The sequence below is a fragment of the Doryrhamphus excisus genome, linkage group LG13 (genome assembly GCF_037039965.1).
Source record: "Doryrhamphus excisus strain RoL-2023G ecotype Guam linkage group LG13, RoL_Dexc_Guam_v1.1, whole genome shotgun sequence".
NCBI classification, from domain to species: domain Eukaryota; kingdom Metazoa; phylum Chordata; class Actinopteri; order Syngnathiformes; family Syngnathidae; genus Doryrhamphus; species Doryrhamphus excisus.
The window spans coordinates 20,679,992-20,692,206 of record NC_136369.1 but is presented as its reverse complement, the minus strand read 5'-3'; the positions used below and the strand labels follow the sequence as shown (position 1 = coordinate 20,692,206).

Below are 12,215 nucleotides of genomic sequence, written 5' to 3'. Positions count from 1 at the left end.
GCCAGCCAATCACAGGGCACATATAGACAAACAACCATTCACACTCACATTCATACCTATGGACAATTTGGAGTGGCCAATTAACCTAGCATGTTTTTGGAATGTGGGAGGAACCCGGAGTACCCGGAGAAAACCCACGCATGCAAACTCCACACAGAGATGGACGAGAGTGGGATTGAACCCTTGTCTCCTAGCTGTGAGGTCTACGCGCTAACCACTCAACCACTGTGCAGTCCTTTTTCTTCTTCTGATGCTAAATATTGTTTCCCACGTGATGTCGTTGGGACATCAAACAAACATCATCCTAGATGTTCTGCAGCAGTTCTCCACCCGCCTTCGTGGCCCACAGCAGCTTGAAGAACCGTTCAAGAGGCCTTTTGGGACGTTTGCCAGCCCAAGAAGAAACTGCTGTGAAATATTTACAAGACGCTTGAGATCTGCTCGGGTCTTGCAGCCCACTGAGGTTCGGTGTTGACAGTCTGGACTGCATCCATCACGCTGCTGAACCCAGCTGGGTCACAGAGGGGCGGGGTCACGTCACAAACAGACTTTTATATGGTGTTGTCCCCCTCCATAGATGATCAACATATACTTCATAGAAATAGAAAAACATTTTTACTATTGTCTCTAATTAGTAAGATAATCCAATCACCCAATTGACACAAATATATATATATTTCCCCAAAATAATAATACATTTTATTTGTAAAGGGCTTTTCAGAGTACTCAAAGACGCTTTACAGTGAAGCAAAAATATATAAACAATAGATATAAGATAAAAGACGCATTAAAATACAACATCCATACATTCATTCAGAGCTAACGAGGCTAATAGTGTAGTAATAGTGTAGTAATGTGTAGTAATAGTGTAGTAATGTGTAGTAAGTAATATTGAAAAAACATAAGCTATAAATATACCTAAATACAACCCAAAATGAAAAATGTACAAAGTAGTTTGAATATAATTATATTAATATGATGACATGTCGGGGCTGCACAGCGGTCGAGCCGTTTGCGCTCAGACCTCACAGCTCCGGTTCAATTCCACCCTCGGCCATCTCTGTCTGGAGTACTCCGGTTTCCTCCCACATTCCAAAAACATGCTAGTGTAAAGGTGTGAAAAAAACACAAAAAAACAAAGGGGTTTTCATTGAATCTTCCTATAATTGTTGCTTGAAAGTAGGGCACTTCCGCTGCTCGATGCTGTTGCACAGCGGCGCCACAGGGGGGCGTTGCGGCTTGGTTGTTGGGGAGGCCACACTCAGCCGTGAAGAAGAAATAAATAAACTTGTATGTTGGAGAGACGACCAACTGTTCCTGCTCTTTCACGTGTTTCAGGTTGGTGAAAAACAAGTGTTCTTAAGTACACCACGATATGTAGTATTTTTAGTACTTTTGATGCCTCTGTAATGTATATTAGTTGCTTATGTGAGAAAAGAAAGTCTGTGTATATATGTATATATTTGTGTATATTTGCTAATGCTAAGAGGCCTAGCGGTGAGAACTGAAGCCTGGCCGCCTTTAGCACACATTTAAGGTGCAAGTGAATTAGACAAAAGAATGGGTGAAGGAACAAAATGGATGTATATTTTTTACATCCATTATATATATTATATATGATATATATTTATATTTTTCTTATATATACATGATCTTAATATGGCTATTTCCTGTCAAGTAGCAGAACATGCTTGAATGGCTTGATGAATGTGTCTATGAATGTGAGTGTGAATGGTTGTTTGTCTATATGTGCCCTGTGATTGGCTGACCACCAGTCCAGGGTGTACCCCGCCTCTCGCCCCAAGGCAGCTGGGATAGGCTCCAGCACCCCCACAACCCTCATGAGGATAAGAAAATGAATGAATGAATGGATGATAACATGTCCAATATTGGCTTTTTTGCCTATAACCAATAATGTCCATTTATTTCCAATTCCGATATCTGCCATTTTCTGTTATGCCCCCCCCCCCCCAAGGGACAGAAATGTTTTCGCCCACTAGAAAAAGTGCTAATATTTATTCATGTATCTGTACTGTACAGACTGAACTTGAAACTGAAACCAGGAAAAGCCAACAAAATGGAGAGCATACAAGCGCATTTGACGTTGACGTTGACATACTGTAGTACGCCCAGCACTGGATGGGGGCTCTCTTCCTGTTTCCCATAGTGCTTTGCTATACTGTTGTTGTACATGGTGACTATATTCTGCATTATATCTCGTCTGTTGTTACATCTACATATTACCTTACATATTACCTCGCTGTGGGACGTTATAGAACGGTATAAGAACGGTAGGTCGAATATTAACCTGCCCGCCATCTTAAAGACGCTGGTGAGGTCATTATGAGCTTTTAGTAATTTATTAATTTACCAGTAATTATTTGTAAGCCAGCAAGTTCCATGTAAACTCCCTGGTGTCATTGCTTTATTTATTCATTTGAAAAGATGCTAACCGCTAACCGCCGTTACGGTATATATGTTCACTGTCAATAATGTGCTGGGAAAGACACACATGCGGAACATGTGACCTTCAACTACATTGATGTGTTTTTTTTTCCGTCAGTGTCCTTGAACGCAGCAAACATACATGACGTGTGTGCAATGCCGGCATTTATTTGGCACCGCGACTGACTATGTTTGTCAGTGCAAAGTTACGGGATTTTCTATGGGAGGTCGAGGTCAGATCAGTAGCGATGATATCGCCACATCTCATGGTGAAGACTAGAACATGTGAAGCCATGTAGGATGTTCTTCATCATCAGCTGCAAACTTCCCACAAGTGCAACCTGTCCAAACTCCCACCGTCCTCTGATAGCGTGTCCTGACTCCGCCTCCGTCGCTGCCCATCCAATCAGGCGGCTGCTTGGCCGTATAAAAGCTGCCGGGTGAGGCGGACCAGGCATGATCGAGCCATGGCCTTCCTGTGGATCCTCTCCTGCCTCGCCTTCGCCGGCGCCGCCTACGGTGAGACGTTTATTGTTAGCATGCTAGCATCTGAGAGCACATTGTCACATGGATGATGTCATCAGGTTGCGGCAACCCCGCCATCCCTCCCGTCATCACCGGATACTCTCGTATCGTCAACGGTGAGGAGGCGGTGCCTCACTCCTGGCCCTGGCAGGTGTCCCTGCAGGTACACACACACACACACACACACATACACACACAGGAAGTGATGTCACAGCGCCCGCTCTGTTGCAGGACTACACTGGCTTCCACTTCTGTGGCGGCTCCCTCATCAACGAGAACTGGGTGGTGACGGCCGCTCACTGCAACGTCAGGTGACCTCCTCCTCCTTTCTTGTCCACCAGCCAGCACGTGTCACATGATGCCATGTCACATGTCACATGATGACATGGTGAAAGCGACATCATCTTGTTGTCATCACCGTACTTAGGACCTCCCACCGCGTGGTCGTTGGCGAGCACGACCGCTCCTCCACGGCTGAGGACATCCAGGTCTTGAGAGTCGGCAAGGTGAGACTTTTTATTCATGGGGGGGGGGGGGGGGGGGGCTGAAGCCCCGCCTTCGCTACCTCTTTGTCACCAACGACCCGACCTCCCGCCAGGTGTTCAAGCACCCCCGCTACAACGGCTTCACCATCAACAACGACATCCTGCTCATCAAGCTGGCCACGCCCGCCCAGATGAACATGCGCGTGTCCCCCGTGTGCGTGGCCGAGGCGGGCGACAACTTCCCCGGCGGAATGAAGTGTGTGACCACCGGCTGGGGTCTGACCCGCCACAACGGTGAGGGCGCGCCGCGGCACCGGCCATCGGGGGGAGGGGCATGTGCGGCACCAGCCATCGGGGGGAAGGTGCATGTGCGGCACCAGCCATCGGGGGGAGGGGCATGTGCGGCACCAGCCATCGGGGGGGCACGTGCTAACCTCAACGTTGTGTTTCAGCCCCCGACACGCCCGCCCTCCTGCAGCAGGCCTCCCTGCCCCTGCTGACCAACGACCAGTGCCGCCGTTACTGGGGCAACAAGATCAGCAACCTGATGATCTGCGCCGGCGCCTCCGGAGCTTCTTCCTGCATGGTGGGCGGCGCCCTCATCTGACCGGTCCACTCTCCTTTACTTTCTTCGGTAACGATTTTGTCGTCTTTCCCAGGGCGACTCTGGCGGCCCCCTGGTCTGCGAGAAGGCCGGCGCCTGGACTCTGGTGGGTATCGTGTCCTGGGGAAGTGGAACTTGCACGCCCACCATGCCTGGCGTGTACGCCCGTGTCACCGAGCTCCGTGCCTGGATGGACCAGACCATCGCCTCGAACTGAGCGCTTTCATTTTCACTCTGATGTTCAATAAAAGAAAGAAAACCAAATGTTGTCGTATGTCGTTGATGTTGTATGCGTGTTGTCGTGATGACGAATGAACATAAGAACCTCAGTCGTATGTCGTTGATGTCGTATGCGTGTTGTCGTGATGACGTATGAACATAAGAACCTCAGTCGTATGTCGTTGATGTCGTATGCGTGTTGTCGTGATGACGTATGAACATAAGAACCTCAGTCGTATGTCGTTGATGTTGTATGCGTGTTGTCGTGATGACGAATGAACATAAGAACCTCAGTCGTATGTCGTTGATGTCGTATGCGTGTTGTCGTGATGACGTATGAACATAAGAACCTCAGTCGTATGTCGTTGATGTCGTATGCGTGTTGTCGTGATGACGTATGAACATAAGAACCTCAGTCGTATGTCGTTGATGTCGTATGCGTGTTGTCGTGATGACGTATGAACATAAGAACCTCAGTCGTATGTCGTTGATGTCGTATGCGTGTTGTCGTGATGACGCATGAACATAAGAACCTCAGTCGTATGTCGTTGATGTCGTATGCGTGTTGTCGTGATGACGCATGAACATAAGAACCTTAGTCGTATGTCGTTGATGTCGTATGCGTGTTGTCGTGATGACGTATGAACATAAGAACCTCAGTCGTATGTCGATGTCGTATGCATGTTGTCGTGATGACGTATGAACATAAGAACCTCAGTCGTATGTCGTTGATGTCGTATGCGTGTTGTCGTGATGACGTATGAACATAAGAACCTCAGTCGTATGTCGTTGATGTCGTATGCGTGTTGTCGTGATGACGTATGAACATAAGAACCTCAGTCGTATGTCGTTGATGTCGTATGCGTGTTGTCGTGATGACGCATGAACATAAGAACCTCAGTCGTATGTCGTTGATGTCGTATGCGTGTTGTCGTGATGACGTATGAACATAAGAACCTCAGTCGTATGTCGTTGATGTCGTATGCGTGTTGTCGTGATGACGTATGAACATAAGAACCTCAGTCGTATGTCGTTGATGTCGTATGCGTGTTGTCGTGATGACGCATGAACATAAGAACCTCAGTCGTATGTCGTTGATGTCGTATGCGTGTTGTCGTGATGACGTATGAACATAAGAACCTCAGTCGTATGTCGTTGATGTTGTATGCGTGTTGTCGTGATGACGTATGAACATAAGAACCTCAGTCGTATGTCGTTGATGTCGTATGCGTGTTGTCGTGATGACGTATGAACATAAGAACCTCAGTCGTATGTCGTTGATGTCGTATGCGTGTTGTCGTGATGACGTATGAACATAAGAACCTCAGTCGTATGTCGTTGATGTCGTATGCGTGTTGTCGTGATGACGTATGAACATAAGAACCTCAGTCGTATGTCGTTGATGTCGTATGCGTGTTGTCGTGATGACGTATGAACATAAGAACCTCAGTCGTATGTCGTTGATGTCGTATGCGTGTTGTCGTGATGACACATGAACATAAGAACCTCAGTCGTATGTCGTTGATGTCGTATGCGTGTTGTCGTGATGGCGTATGAACATAAGAACCTCAGTCGTATGTCGTTGATGTCGTATGCGTGTTGTCGTGATGACGTATGAACATAAGAACCTCAGTCGTATGTCGTTGATGTCGTATGCGTGTTGTCGTGATGACACATGAACATAAGAACCTCAGTCGTATGTCGTTGATGTCGTATGCGTGTTGTCGTGATGGCGTATGAACATAAGAACCTCAGTCGTATGTCGTTGATGTCGTATGCGTGTTGTCGTGATGACGTATGAACATAAGAACCTCAGTCGTATGTCGTTGATGTCGTATGCGTGTTGTCGTGATGACGTATGAACATAAGAACCTCAGTCGTATGTCGTTGATGTCGTATGCGTGTTGTCGTGATGACGTATGAACATAAGAACCTCAGTCGTATGTCGTTGATGTCGTATGCGTGTTGTCGTGATGACGTATGAACATAAGAACCTCAGTCGTATGTCGTTGATGTCGTATGCGTGTTGTCGTGATGACACATGAACATAAGAACCTCAGTCGTATGTCGTTGATGTCGTATGCGTGTTGTCGTGATGGCGTATGAACATAAGAACCTCAGTCGTATGTCGTTGATGTCGTATGCGTGTTGTCGTGATGACGTATGAACATAAGAACCTCAGTCGTATGTCGTTGATGTCGTATGCGTGTTGTCGTGATGACACATGAACATAAGAACCTCAGTCGTATGTCGTTGATGTCGTATGCGTGTTGTCGTGATGGCGTATGAACATAAGAACCTCAGTCGTATGTCGTTGATGTCGTATGCGTGTTGTCGTGATGGCGTATGAACATAAGAACCTCAGTCGTATGTCGTTGATGTCGTATGCGTGTTGTCGTGATGGCGTATGAACATAAGAACCTTAGTCGTATGTCGTTGATGTCGTATGCGTGTTGTCGTGATGACGCATGAACATAAGAACCTTAGTCGTATGTCGTTGATGTCGTATGCGTGTTGTCGTGATGACGTATGAACATAAGAACCTCAGTCGTATGTCGTTGATGTCGTATGCGTGTTGTCGTGATGACGTATGAACATAAGAACCTCAGTCGTATGTCGTTGATGTCGTATGCGTGTTGTCGTGATGACGTATGAACATAAGAACCTCAGTCGTATGTTGTTGATGTCGTATGCGTGTTGTCGTGATGACGTATGAACATAAGAACCTCAGTCGCATGTCGTTGATGTCGTATGCGTGTTGTCGTGATGACGTATGAACATAAGAACCTCAGTCGTATGTCGTTGATGTCGTATGCGTGTTGTCGTGATGACGTATGAACATAAGAACCTCAGTCGTATGTCGTTGATGTCGTATGCGTGTTGTCGTGATGACGCATGAACATAAGAACCTCAGTCGTATGTCGTTGATGTCGTATGCGTGTTGTCGTGATGACGTATGAACATAAGAACCTCAGTCGTATGTCGTTGATGTCGTATGCGTGTTGTCGTGATGACGTATGAACATAAGAACCTCAGTCGTATGTCGTTGATGTCGTATGCGTGTTGTCGTGATGACGCATGAACATAAGAACCTCAGTCGTATGTCGTTGATGTCGTATGCGTGTTGTCGTGATGACGTATGAACATAAGAACCTCAGTCGTATGTCGTTGATGTTGTATGCGTGTTGTCGTGATGACGTATGAACATAAGAACCTCAGTCGTATGTCGTTGATGTCGTATGCGTGTTGTCGTGATGACGTATGAACATAAGAACCTCAGTCGTATGTCGTTGATGTCGTATGCGTGTTGTCGTGATGACGTATGAACATAAGAACCTCAGTCGTATGTCGTTGATGTCGTATGCGTGTTGTCGTGATGACGTATGAACATAAGAACCTCAGTCGTATGTCGTTGATGTCGTATGCGTGTTGTCGTGATGACGTATGAACATAAGAACCTCAGTCGTATGTCGTTGATGTCGTATGCGTGTTGTCGTGATGACACATGAACATAAGAACCTCAGTCGTATGTCGTTGATGTCGTATGCGTGTTGTCGTGATGGCGTATGAACATAAGAACCTCAGTCGTATGTCGTTGATGTCGTATGCGTGTTGTCGTGATGACGTATGAACATAAGAACCTCAGTCGTATGTCGTTGATGTCGTATGCGTGTTGTCGTGATGACACATGAACATAAGAACCTCAGTCGTATGTCGTTGATGTCGTATGCGTGTTGTCGTGATGGCGTATGAACATAAGAACCTCAGTCGTATGTCGTTGATGTCGTATGCGTGTTGTCGTGATGGCGTATGAACATAAGAACCTCAGTCGTATGTCGTTGATGTCGTATGCGTGTTGTCGTGATGGCGTATGAACATAAGAACCTTAGTCGTATGTCGTTGATGTCGTATGCGTGTTGTCGTGATGACGCATGAACATAAGAACCTTAGTCGTATGTCGTTGATGTCGTATGCGTGTTGTCGTGATGACGTATGAACATAAGAACCTCAGTCGTATGTCGTTGATGTCGTATGCGTGTTGTCGTGATGACGTATGAACATAAGAACCTCAGTCGTATGTTGTTGATGTCGTATGCGTGTTGTCGTGATGACGTATGAACATAAGAACCTCAGTCGCATGTCGTTGATGTCGTATGCGTGTTGTCGTGATGACGTATGAACATAAGAACCTCAGTCGTATGTCGTTGATGTCGTATGCGTGTTGTCGTGATGACGTATGAACATAAGAACCTCAGTCGTATGTCGTTGATGTCGTATGCGTGTTGTCGTGATGACGCATGAACATAAGAACCTCAGTCGTATGTCGTTGATGTCGTATGCGTGTTGTCGTGATGACGTATGAACATAAGAACCTCAGTCGTATGTCGTTGATGTCGTATGCGTGTTGTCGTGATGACGCATGAACATAAGAACCTCAGTCGTATGTCGTTGATGTCGTATGCGTGTTGTCGTGATGACGCATGAACATAAGAACCTTAGTCGTATGTCGTTGATGTCGTATGCGTGTTGTCGTGATGACGTATGAACATAAGAACCTCAGTCGTATGTCGTTGATGTCGTATGCGTGTTGTCATGATGACGCATGAACATAAGAACCTCAGTCGTATGTCGTTGATGTCGTATGCGTGTTGTCGTGATGACGCATGAACATAAGAACCTTAGTCGTATGTCGATGTCGTATGCGTGTTGTCGTGATGACGTATGAACATAAGAACCTCAGTCGTATGTCGTTGATGTCGTATGCGTGTTGTCGTGATGACGCATGAACATAAGAACCTTAGTCGTATGTCGATGTTGTATGCGTGTTGTCGTGATGACGTATGAACATAAGAACCTCAGTCGTATGTCGTTGATGTCGTATGCGTGTTGTCGTGATGACGTATGAACATAAGAACCTCAGTCGTATGTCGTTGATGTCGTATGCGTGTTGTCGTGATGACGTATGAACATAAGAACCTCAGTCGTATGTCGTTGATGTCGTATGCGTGTTGTCGTGATGACGCATGAACATAAGAACCTCAGTCGTATGTCGTTGATGTCGTATGCGTGTTGTCGTGATGACGTATGAACATAAGAACCTCAGTCGTATGTCGTTGATGTCGTATGCGTGTTGTCGTGATGACGTATGAACATAAGAACCTCAGTCGTATGTCGTTGATGTCGTATGCGTGTTGTCGTGATGACGTATGAACATAAGAACCTCAGTCGTATGTCGTTGATGTCGTATGCGTGTTGTCATGATGACGTATGAACATAAGAACCTCAGTCGTATGTCGATGTCGTATGCGTGTTGTCGTGATGACGCATGAACATAAGAACCTCAGTCGTATGTCGTTGATGTCGTATGCGTGTTGTCGTGATGACGCATGAACATAAGAACCTCAGTCGTATGTCGTTGATGTCGTATGCGTGTTGTCGTGATGATGTATGAACATAAGAACCTCAAACACACCAAACACCATCAGAGACACAGAAGACACCAAGTTGATATTTGAGACGTTTATTCCCTGGCGTGGACAGGAAAAGCACCTGCTGGCGTGTTAGGTGCGTCTGGGCGGGCAAGCGTGGCCCACGCGGCGGCAATAGCAGATGGCGTTGAAGAAGCGGCAGTAGCAGGTGTCACAGGGGTCACAGCAGGGAAGTGGGTAGCCCAGACACGACTGCTGGTGAGGGATGCAACGGCGAGGCGAGCGCATGGCGCGTCCTTGCTGCTGCAAGGCCGCCGCCGCCATTGCCGCCACCGCCGAGTCCTGCGGGGGAGAAGACACTGTCACATTCGGTCGGGTTCTGCGGTTCTCGCCGTGTCAGTCCCACCTCGTCATAGGACCCCGACTCCATCAGGAAGTGATCCTCCACTGAATCGACAGGCAGGAGGGCGGGGGTGTGGCCTCGTTCTGCCCATGGAAACACACAGACGATAACGATGATGATAACGATGATGATAACGATGATGATAACGATGATGATAACGATGATGATCCCATGGTTGTTAAAGCACATGCAAACATCCCTGACCTGTTTGGGACAGGTAGGAGGACTCGGCGTGGCTCGGGGCCGCCAGGTCGTTGTCCGCCTGGAGGTTTTGGTGGTTCTGGTGGACCAGTGCCGACGAGAGCGTCAGCAGACTGAGGGTCCAGCAGCAGAGCAGCAGAGATCCTGACATCCTGGCGTCGCTAGACCGGTGCCTCTCAAACGTTTTTCTTTCCAGCTTATGGAATATGTACAATATGAGTAATAATAAGAAAGAAATAATTATGAAAAAAAGCCTTATGGACATTAAATTAAATTAAATTAAATTAAATTAAATTAAATTAAATTAAATTAAATTAAATTAAATTAAATTAAATTAAATTAAATTAAATTAAATTAAATTAAATTAAATTAAATTAAATTAAATTAAACTTAAAAGTGTCGTTTTGGGGGATTCTTTTTTGGGGGGGAATTCTAATATTTATAATATAGTATAGTATATAGAGTATTCATATTGTTAGAATGTAATTTCCTCTTATTATAACAGTGATTTCATTTGTTGTCTGTAGTTTACCATACAGTCTATGGTTTTTACTGTTTTTGCTCATTTTTAACAGTTTCCTTCTTTTTTCTCGTTATTTATTTATATATATATAGCAATAATATTAAATCATAATTGATTTTATTTGATTTATTGTAATTTTTATTTTTAATGTAAGTTTTTCTTTATTACTTTTTTTATTCCTCATATACTTATTTATAGATATGTGTCATTAATATGAAATCATAATTGATTTCATTTGATTTATTGTAATTTTAATTTTTTTTTAATGTAAGTTGTTCAGGATGTCCCAATCAAATAAACCATACAATAGCATAACATACTCAAAATAATACAAATGAATTATACAATAAATACCATAAAAATGAGGTACTGCAAATATATTTGTAAAGAGGTATTTTTAGTTCCCCAATGTATATATGCTGGAAAATATTTTTTACTCTCAAATACCACAAGAGGTACTCGAAGCAGTGCACTAGACTACACTACCCACAATCCTCTGGGCCTGAAGGCGGGAAGCAGGCAACTGTCAGTCATAACCTGGGACATCCAAGTGTCACAATTGATCTTGTTTGATGAATAAAGACTAAAAGTCTTCACGTATCTCCAGCATCAGCCAAAGTCAACATCTAGGACTCCATTTCAAATCAAATACTTGCTTTCTGTACTCATTAAGAATAAGAATAAGAATAGAAATATATGAAGAAATGACACATTCCATCAACAGGAAGCGCGGACGTGACATAACATACGGAGCTTAAGCGAGAGGAGACTCACCTGCGTTCGCGACTCTTCGCCGTCTCTCTCGCTCCGGGGCATGACAGCCATTTAAAGTTCATGAAAGGAGGTCACGTGACCAGCACGGGGAAGCGGGGGCAGGGTCATCATCATCATTATCATCTCTGCAACATCGCTGTGACCTTAAATTGATTGGCACGTTGATGATGTCATCTCATTTTTCATACTAATAGGGCAATGTATTTTTTGTTACCATGGTAACCGGCTGGTTTGCCTCATACTAAAAGGTCAAACGGAAACACTCGGGGTCACTTGGTACGCCATCTAGTGAGATGAGTACAAAGGTGGAGAACATTTTGCTATTTTTTGATATCAGGTGGTGTACCTAATGTTTTGGTCAGTGAATTGGTAGCTTCAAGCTCTTAACGCGCATCGCCGCGCTAATCATTACTAAAGCTGCTTTATGTTCTTCCTCCTGATGCAACATGGCGTCACGTGTTCTTTTCTATGAAGCCATCTTCTCCTAATTGTGTTCTCCGTGGAGAACATTAGCTCCATACTTCTTCTATTAGCCACAATCAGCTTGCTCATTAAGCTGGCAAACATGGCGTCCGTTCTCTCGGCACGCTCGTGACATCACAGCTAC

At 45.2% G+C, this 12,215-nt stretch overlaps 2 protein-coding genes across 3 annotated transcripts; one reads left to right on the top strand and one right to left on the bottom strand.

Annotated features, from left to right (window-relative positions):
- The first annotated feature begins 1,274 nt into the window (after positions 1-1,274).
- On the top strand, positions 1,275-4,323 carry LOC131139344 (chymotrypsin A-like). 2 transcript variants are annotated; one of them, XM_058088864.2, is made up of 8 exons: positions 1,275-1,338; positions 2,816-2,964; positions 3,030-3,133; positions 3,202-3,281; positions 3,398-3,476; positions 3,569-3,749; positions 3,908-4,041; positions 4,115-4,323. In XM_058088864.2, exons 2-8 carry the CDS (start codon positions 2,913-2,915, stop codon positions 4,274-4,276), a joined length of 792 nt encoding a protein of 263 aa, XP_057944847.1. In that variant the 5' UTR covers positions 1,275-1,338; positions 2,816-2,912; the 3' UTR covers positions 4,277-4,323. The 2 variants fall into 2 exon arrangements, with proteins under 2 accessions (XP_057944847.1, XP_078651841.1); XM_078795715.1 differs by having other exon boundaries at positions 1,299-1,338; positions 2,856-2,964.
- A 5,474-nt stretch (positions 4,324-9,797) lies between these two features.
- agrp (agouti related neuropeptide) lies at positions 9,798-11,742 on the bottom strand. The gene is made up of 4 exons (XM_058088865.2): positions 11,609-11,742; positions 10,315-10,507; positions 10,114-10,193; positions 9,798-10,049 (listed from the first exon to the last, which is right to left on the bottom strand). Exons 1-4 carry the CDS (start codon positions 11,657-11,659, stop codon positions 9,840-9,842), a joined length of 534 nt encoding a protein of 177 aa, XP_057944848.2. The 5' UTR covers positions 11,660-11,742; the 3' UTR covers positions 9,798-9,839.
- Positions 11,743-12,215: the final 473 nt, after the last annotated feature.